Consider the following 9,970-nt stretch of genomic DNA (forward strand, 5'->3'; position numbering starts at 1 on the left):
CACTGAGTTAATTCGCAAGTTTTACATTTAACCTACACGCCGCATTGCCTGCAGCCTACTCTCTGTGTTTTTTATCGGCATGTGTGCATGTTTACATTTTTCAGTGACTGTGAGCTGCATGTCCAAGACCTTTTAGAGTCCTGAGGGTCTACAAATATATCCCTAATTAGCATTCCTGTCATTAAAAGCAGCAACCAATCAACTGCTGCTTCACTCATTTCAACACAAACATCCATCTCTCACCAGCAGTACACTGCTGCCCCCTGGTGAATAAACACTGTGTGCCTGTGTCCTCAGTGCATGTGCACGTGTATAGGTCTGCGTGTGTCTTTACATGTGTGTATGTGTTGAAGCCAGGCAAAGAATGCACGGCTTGTTTTGCAGACTGCTAATTAAGCCACAGAGAGCATTTTAACGTGTTTCTAGAGCAGCAGGCAACCGGATGGAGGGAGAAGAGAGGAGGAGGAGGAGGAGAAGGAGCAGGGGGGATATGGGTGGGGGGGAAGGCAAACTTCTCTGTAATTACACTTCTTAGTGCTTGGTGGGCTGTTTGGGCCCTGCGACTTCCGAAAGGCAATCTGTGTCACTGTGTGTATGCGGATGTATGTGTAGCGTGAAAAGAGAGGGCCTGTAGTTTCCAGTTTGGGATGCCGATCCACTAATTGCTCCACTACACCCTGACAGGTCATTTGGGAAGTATGGTGAACACACTCTCTTATATTCCCAAACACACGCCCCTTCCCGTCTCACACCTCAGAAAGTGGGATGAGAAACATTCTGGCAACTCGGGCTGGGCTATATGGTTTAGTTTATCTTAATTAGTCCCCAGATAAAATGTCAGCAAATATTTAGTTTATCAATTATTATCTAAAGTACTTTTAAAGCAAAAAAAGTTGCTGAAGATTTCATAGTTTTATCTCCTGTCTCTGTTTTACATCACTGTAAACTATATATATTTTGGGGGTTGGGGACTGTTGGTCAGACAAAACAGAGCGAAAGCGTCAACATGGACTTTAGTTTAGTTTTTAGCATTCTGTACCATTTCATAGACCAAACAAATAATCCGTTAATCAATCAAAAAATTACTGGATCAACAATTAACAATCATCGTTAGTTGCAACCCACATACAAAATGATCAAATGAACATGTGCTCCGCTGTTATGCTCTCCTTGTGTAAGGCAAAAAACTTTAATTATATACACTACCGTTCAAAAGTTTTGGGTCGCCCAAACAATTTTGTGTTTTCCTGAAAAGTCACATTATTCACCACCATACGTTGTGATGATAGAAAATAGAGTCAAGACATTGACAAGGTTAGAAATAATGATTTGTATTTGAAAAAGATTTTTTACATCAAACTTTGCTTTTGTCAAAGATACTCCATTGCAGCAATTACAGCATTGCTGACCTTTGGCATTCTAGCTGTTAATTTGTGGGTAATCTGGAGAAATTGCACCCCACGCTTCCAGAAGCAGCTCCCACAAGTTGGATTGGTTGGATGGGCACTTCTTGCGTACCATACGGTCAAGCTGCTCCCACAACAGCTCAATGGGGTCAGATCTGGTGACTGCGCTGGCCATCCATTACCGATAGAATACCAGCTGCCTGCTTCTCTCTAAATAGTTCTTGCACAATTTGGAGGTGTGTTTAGAGTCATTGTCCTGTTGTAGGATGAAATTGGTCCAATCAAGCGCTGTCCACTGGGTATGGCATGGGTTGCAAAATGAGTGATAGCCTTCCTTATTTAGATCCCTTTACCCTGTACAAATCTCCCACCTACCAGCACCAAAGCAACCCCAGACCATCATATTACCTCACCATGCACAGATGCGTCAGGCATTCTTCCAGCATCTTTTCATTTGTTCTGCGTCTCACAAACGTTCTTCTTTGTGTCAAACACCTCAAACTTGGATTCATCCGCCACAACACTTTTTTCCAGTCTTCCTCTGTCCAATGTCTGTGTTCTTTTGCCCATCTTAATCTTTTTCTTTTTTGGCCAGTCTCAGATATGGCTTTTTTTTGCCATCTGCCCTGAAGCCCAGAATCCGCAGCCGCCTCTTCACTGTAGAGTGTGACACTGGTGTTTGTGGGTACTTTAATGAAGATGCCAGTTGGGGACCTGTGAGGCGTCGGTTTCCAAACTAGAGACTCTAATGTACTTATCTTCTTGCTCAGTTGTGCAAGCGGCCTCCCACTTTTTTCTACTCTGAGCCTGTTGTGCTGTCCTCTGAAGGGAGTAGTACACCGTTGTAGGAAATCTTCAATTTTGCAATGTCTCCATGGAATAGCTTCCTATTTCTAAGGACAAGAATAGACTGTCGAGTTTCAGATGAAAGTTCTCTTTTTCTGGCCATTTTGAGCGTTTAATTGACCCCACAAAGTGATGTCCAGAAACCAATCGCTCAAAAGAAGGTCAGTTTTGGCTTTGTAACGGACCAAATGTTCAGAGGTGTGAACTGATGCACAAGGGTTTTCTAATCATCAATTAGCCTTTGAGCCAATGAGCAAACACATTGTACCATTAGAACACTGGAGTGATAGTTGCTGGAAATGGCCTCTATACATCTATGTAATACTGCCAAAAACAGACATTTGCAGCTAGAATAGTCATTTACCACATTAGCAATGTATGAGTGTATTTCTTCAAAGTTAAGACTAGTTTAAAGTTATCTTCATTGAAAAGTACAGTGCTTTTCCTTCAAAAATAAGGACATTTCAATGTGACCCCAACTTTTGAACGGTAGTGTATATATTTCAGTTGGTTTGCAAAACAATAAAATGATGATTATTTTATGATTAATTATTATGTTTCTTGATTTAACTTTTAGACTATGAAATGTCCAAAATAGTGACAAATAGCCACCACAGTTTCCCAGAGTCAAAGCCGGGGACAGGTTAGAGTGCCTTCTTTTGTCTGACCCCCTGTCTAAAACTCAAAGATATTCACTTCAAATCAGGTTATTTTAAAGTGTCAAATCCCAACAGGAGTTATCTCGTGACACTTTACAGATAGAGTAGGACCACACTATATAATTGACTATTCATTTTTTACTATCGTGTAAGACAAAGAAAGCAGCAAATCTTCACATCTGACAAGCTGGAAACAGTGGAGCTTTTGCAATTTTCCTTAAAAAATAATTTGAACGATTCAACGGTTATTTCTGTCGATCAGCTAGTCTGTTAATTGACTAATCATTTCAGCTCTGTAGATCATATGCACCACAAAATGATTTCCCCTGAAATTCAAATAATGCTCAGACCTACTAGCAACATCAAAGCAAATAATGCCAAGACACACTACAGTAATTCACATAATACCTCCTCTGCTATGCAATTATATCTTCACTCAAAAAAGTAACAACAGCAGGGAAGGGGGTTTCCTACCTGTTAATAACAGACAGGTAAAAACTGCTTAACCATATTGTGTGTGCCTTTTCTTTGAGCCAAGGCAGATAATGGATTACAGCCAAACAAGGCCGGTGGGCTGAGTGATTATGTATTTAAAAGTTACTCTAGGTGAATTATCTGCATGTTTCAGCAGTGACTGCATTATTACAACAAAATGCTGACATGACTTCTCTTGTCAAGTCACACCTCGTCCTTTGATTTCACCTATAAAGCCAAGTCCAAATGAACAAAAAAACCAAGTGCAATCTGTCTAAACAAGGCTGAGATTTCCCTGTGCTCCCCCCCACATTTTTACTCTCTTAACCTTCTCTTTCAAATCTCTTCCCCACTTGTAATCTCTTTCTGCCTCTCCCTCCCTCCCAGCTCCTCATTGTTGAGGTAAGAGGCAGGTATGTGCTTGTGTAGTTGGGAACACAGCACAGTGCTGCATAGAGGCAGATTAGCCTGACATCATTACATTCCTCAGACCTTACCTAGAGTCACCGCACTGAGCCATTGACAACCACACACCACACTGAACACAGTTCACCTAACCCATTTCCTCTTGCATTCAGCTGTAATCTAAACAGTGTGGGTATGTATTGGAAGGCTGCTATCCTTTCTTCTAAAATGTGGTCAGCAATGAAGATCCACATATTACCTCATTTTCTCACACAAAGGATCCGGACAGGCTCATCTGGTTTATTTGCGGCCAGCTATTGTGTACTGTGTCAGAGGAGACAGGAGTTCAAATAAGATAATTGGGATACACAGGGGGCCAAGCCAGAGGCAGAAGAAAATTTGACTTTTTCTTTGGCAATGTAGCACATAGGATGTCCTACCACAAGAGGGCAGCACAGTAGTAATGACCAAGTTTCTAGCATAGGCCTAGACTGATTTGTGACCCTGACCAAGACCTACAGACCCATGACTCACTTTTCCAGCTGTTTACGTCTAATAGCACAATCTGGCAATCCCAAAAAAATTGTCGCCTCTGGATTATCTGATTTATTGTTAGTTCCTTTTTTTAATAATCTGTCTGCACTCTGTAGGATAGACCACAATCAGGCCATCTGTTATCAAAGCCTCAAACAGCTCATTTGACGTCTGGCGTAGGAGGATCAAATTAGCTTATCTTTTGATTGATTGTTGATCGCACACTGATGCCCCACTGGAAGGAGAGTCAAAGCTAAATGCCACTTTCCCCCTTTTTTCCCCCACACCTCAATCCGCTCCGTCTGTCACACGTATCCCTATGGTAACTGATCTAGGAGCGGTATATTGATAGACCGTGTGATCTTGACGCTGTTGATGACCAGCCGCGGCATAAAGCCAGCAGAGGGGAAACTCATTAATCCGAGTGATCTGATTGGTAAACTGTCTTTCTGCTCAGCTGATGGTTTGGGTCAAAGGTCAAGCTGAAAGCCAGATGGGGCATATATCAGTGTGGGGCTTTGACTGTGTGAGTGAAAGGACAGGGTTCGTTCTTGAATTTCTGTCAGTTTCAATCCTTTAATTTGTTTACTTGTTGGTTTGGGGTAATACCAACATGGTGTAAAAAAAAATCAAATGGCCATTCACAGTGTTAATTTCCCCCCCTCTTTGGTTAATTTCCAAAAGATCCATTGGTTATATGCTAGGATGAAGGGTGGTCCAAAACGCTGTCATCACACCGCTCACACCGCAGTCACACCAAACTTGACCCCTTTTTAAACCACAGCACATGAATCCTGTCCCACATTTGATGTGACATCACACATCAGGTGTCCGCACCACAGCTGGCTGCTCGAGAGCGCTCTTTGTTAGTGAGACAGCAGGTGTGCAATAACTCAGCCAATATACTGCCCCCAACCCCTTTGGAGACAGCCAGTTGCTATGGAGACTGGCTCAATGAAGCATCCATTCAAAACCTTCACCCCACCGCCTCACCCGCTTCAAACAGCCTCCTGAGGATGGATACACGCCACAAATAATGATTAGTAAACATCAACCTGTGTTTTGATGGATCACAACTCCCTAAATTCATCTGCATTGTAATTTCCTATGGAGGATTATAGATTTATCTGCCTGAGTGGATCATTTTGTGTTAAAACAGAAGCAAGCATTTGAACCGTTTGTGCTTTAAAAAGTGTTAACAACCATTACATTGCATGGTACTAATTAGACTACATGTGAATGCTTTCTCAGTTAGATAAGGTTATAGCAAAGGAGCATTCACACATGAAAACTAGGCAATGCTAATGGATTACTAATATTTTATTTACTGTGCCTGCATCTAACATGTTGATAAATTTATCAATTAGTCTAGCACCATTATACCAAAAAAATTACTACAGCATTCTGTTTTTATTACCAATGAATGAGGGTGTTTACCCTGTAACTGTTCGTTTCTATATAATGTCAAACTGTGGATAAACTGATTTTCAGTCTATATACACACCAGGTGATAGTTATCACAGGGTTTACCGTCAGATGAAAATCTAATAAGTGCAACAAGTTTAAGCTTGTGCATGTGGAAGAATATATAATTGTTTAATGGCATGTCTGCCACAAATAGGTTCAGTATGGGGTCATCGTAATTAAGTGACATCAACATATCAGAAAGCACTGCAAAAGGTGACGTCTCGCTGACACCTGAGGTGACAAAAGCTTCAGGCAGCTCAATACACAAGCCGTGTGAGAAAAGCTCCGGCTGCACGGCATCAGGCCTGAAAACGTAAACACACCGACTCTTCAGCAGTGTTAGCTGTGGAACCGCTGCCTGGTCGGAATGCTAGTTACACCTATGAGACCTACGCGGCCCTCGAAGTCGAGTTGCCGCTGCAAAAGGTAACTATCATGCCTAATGCAAAATAAAACAAGCCGGTAACTTATTATACAGAGAAGCAGTATTTTCCAATGAAGTAACGTGTAATGTTGCTGAATAACTCGCACTCCGACGAGCATCGACGGAGAGCGAGCAGCAGGAATAGCGGAATGCAAAGCCGAGTCTATTTGCGTTCAGCTAACTAGCTAGGCAGCTAGCTAACACCAGCTAGCTGCCTAGCTCCGTCTCCCCCCCCTCCTGCCCGACTCACCGATGTGATTGTCCTCGATGTGGACGATGAGCTCGGCGAGAGACTCGAACTGGAGACCGCAGCCCCCGAACCTGCAGGAATTAGAAAAGAAAGAAGCGGCGGCGATGCCCGTCATGATTTCGGTGCTGGTGCATTCACCGGGTGGAGGGGGGTGCGGGAGCCGGGGGAGGTAAACGAGGAGGCAGAGTGTTCGGGTTCGGGGTGGGGTGAGAGCCGCAGAGCGCGGAGCGGCGGAGCAGACACCGGGCGGCCAGACAGGGCAGCGGCAAACGCAACTGGGAGACAGGCGGGACGGTGGGGGTAGGGATGGGGATGGGGATGGGGGAGGAGGACGGCTGGCTGGTGGCAGCCTACGTCACGAGCTGCCTACCTGTTGGGATCTGTGCCCCCAAAGCCCTGACTGTGATATCATTATTATTATTATTATTATTATTATTAGTAGTAGTAGTAGTAGTAGTATTAATGACATCAAACACACTGAACCAATGAAATGATCAAAGTTCAATTTTTTCTGCATATACTGAAAATAGACACATCTAACATATTGCATAACCTATATATGCATCAAGTTATATATGTTGCTCATATTGATCAAGCAGAGCCAGGGCAGTTAAATAACATTTTTTTATTTTAATAACACCTTGTGTTTTTATATGGTTTGGTTATATTGGCTTGTATAGGCCTACTACATCTAAAGTAATGGCAAATGCCCTAATTATCCCTATATGTAAGGAATATATATTAGTGAATTTCTATTTGATCAAAAGTGTGTAGCTATTGATTACTTATAGCAGGTAAAATACTGTAGATTGGTATTACACTGTACGTTTTTTAAAATATATTTTTATAATGATTTGTTCAATGCAACAGTCTTTATTACAATCACAGTTTATATGTAAGCCTTTGGTGAAAACACTGGACAAAGAAATTAAGCAGTCATTCCAAAATGGTGTGGGAGAGTAAATTCAATATAGTAGGAATTCATTTGATATATTACATGCATTGTAAATGCCCAAATGAAATATATAAGTATGAAGACTGTAGACCACCTGTTGCAGGTAATTCATTGTGCATTTGCCCTAAAGTTGATGGTTAACTTGAGAAACAATAAATAAGAGCTCCATTAGGATATTAGAGCTTGCCAATGATTAGGCCCAAGCAGTCACTCCATACTGGAAGACGAAACAAACTCCCGGTGACCACAGTCATCTAGGAGTGGCAGCATCATAGTCCCAGAATAACGACTGGGGGTTGAAAGGTTGAAGGGTTGTCAGCTGGACAGATGCTGACTATCTAAATTCTTGTCTTAGTATTCATCATGGTAAATAGCTGCTGGATTACATTTTGTCCAAACATTCATTTCCAGTAATGTGCAGAGAAAATAAATATTCTGCTGTAATTACTTTTTAATGTCTGTTATGCCATATGTAATAACTTTGAGTAGGTAAAAGGGGCAATATAAATTGTTGCTTTTTGTTTCTTGTTTTAATGGAAATAATGCAATTATTGCCATGTAATGTTGAATAAATCTTAAAATCAATCATTTTCAATCAATCAGTTATTTTACACCGTTGTCGCAAAGTCAGATGCTATGCTATGTTATAGGATAACCAGAGAATGTCTAATAAGGGAAGAACGTCTACTGTCGGGAAACTTCCGGCTTCTGAACTGGTTGCAGTTCCACTCTGGTTCCATATAAGGGCACTCATGGGCAAGTGCAGAATTAATCCAAAATCCACTTTTCTTAGAATATCATTTTTTGTCTAGTAATTTGAATGTTGTATTTGAAAGGGGATGCATAGAAAATACACACTGCTGGGTGTTAGATTTTTTAAAATTTGCTTTTTTGTTCTAAAAAGCCATTTAAAATGTCGGTGACGTCATACACATCGTACGGGCAGAGATACTCTTCTCGTAAGGCATCGACAACAGGTTAGGCTCTCCCTGTTAATACACTTGCTAGAAAGAGTTGAGAGGTTTTAAAGTTAAAGACCACGCCAAAATATTCCCACACACACACACACACTTTGGATGCCATCAAGCGGGATCTAATCATAATCAGTCCTTCACTGACCAATCTGCATTCATTAGCAGAATGCTAGTGTGTTAAGGGTGAAAACATCTCAACCTCTAAGAAATTGAAAGGACATAGTACACGTTCATTCAACTTTCGACCTATAATCCATGTTGAACTTGCTAAAACTACAATCAAATCTGAAATTTCTCAACAACAATCAGGTGAAAGAGACAAATTTAGCCATCTAGCTCCATAGATTCCCATTCATTTTGCACCTCCAGCAACCGAATTCGGTACAATGGGGCTTAATAGAGCTCAACAGTCCCGCCCTACAGTGGGATCCTGAGGTAGAACTCATGCTTGTGAGGAGGGGGAACTGTAACGAATGTGCCCATGCGCAAGATGATAATCCTGTTTCCCAAGGATCTACGACACTGCACAAATCACAATCTGTTCCCATGCTTCTGCCGTTAGCCTCCACCGGGAAGCTAATGTTTAGCTAACAGCTAATTCAGGTAACCGCTAGCTGACAACTTGATTCAGTCTAAAATAATGTTAACTCAAACTTAACACTGGGAAAAGTAGGCTATAGCTGATGTAACAGCTGTTGTATATTTTTACGGTTACTTTCAAGTTTTATTTTGAGGGTCTTTTAAAGTTATTACATTCTGTCTCAGCTAGCGGTTAGCCAAATTAGCTGTTAGCTTAACAAACATTAGCTTCCTTTATTCAGTGGTGCGCGGTGGTTTATGGGATGAGTGGTTCCTTTGCTCCATAATGAAAATATGTACACAGTCTTGTACCTTTGACTTTTGATTCAAAATGATATGTTGTATGTTTATGAGTTTCATTGTAGCTGGTTAGCCTAAGGAATGGTCTAAAAAGTCTTTATATACGTATTTTTCCAGATGTCAATTGGAGAAATGAATGGGAATGAAAAATGTGTGTGTGTGTGTGTGTGTGTGTGTGTGTGTGTGTGTGTGTGTGTGTGTGTGTGTGTGTGTGTGTGTGTGGTGTGTGTGTGTGGTGTGTGTGTGTGTGTGTGTGGGTTGGTGTGTGGGTGGTGTGTGAGTGGGTGGGAGTGGGGTGGGGTGTGTGTGTGTGTCAATATTTAAGGTAGGCCTATAGCAATTGCATAACTCACAACATCTATCACATCCATAAAGTTTAAGGATTAACGTTTCCCTGTAATGGCTCAGTGGTGAGGAGTGAACTTTGTAATGTGTAGATGTGTGTGTGGCTCCCAGAGAGAGGAGAATGTCCTTAAATCACTAAGGTTGGCTAACCATGGCCGGCTGGCCTGTGTTGGACCTGTTAATCGAGCGTTAAAATGGTCTGTCATAAACCACTGGCCAGTGACTTCAGCAAACAACCTTAAGACCTGGGAACACACTCGCTCTTTTTTTCTGACTGCCCCTAATCTACCCAACCATTTTAAACACAGACATACGTATACATGCATGCATGCATGCATGCATGCATGCATAC

At 41.7% G+C, this 9,970-nt stretch overlaps 1 protein-coding gene across 1 annotated transcript in view; it reads right to left on the bottom strand.

The window, feature by feature from the left end:
- jazf1a (JAZF zinc finger 1a) overlaps nt 1-6,773 on the bottom strand; it is a 15,818-nt gene extending 9,045 nt beyond the window's left edge. Inside the window, exon 1 of the mRNA XM_032536166.1 lies at nt 6,466-6,773. Coding sequence (XP_032392057.1) covers nt 6,466-6,580 — 115 coding nt within the window. The 5' untranslated portion in view covers nt 6,581-6,773. The remainder of the gene's footprint in view (nt 1-6,465) is intronic.
- Nucleotides 6,774-9,970: the final 3,197 nt, after the last annotated feature.

Source organism: Etheostoma spectabile, chromosome 14 (assembly GCF_008692095.1).
Source record: "Etheostoma spectabile isolate EspeVRDwgs_2016 chromosome 14, UIUC_Espe_1.0, whole genome shotgun sequence".
Lineage (NCBI taxonomy): Eukaryota > Metazoa > Chordata > Actinopteri > Perciformes > Percidae > Etheostoma > Etheostoma spectabile.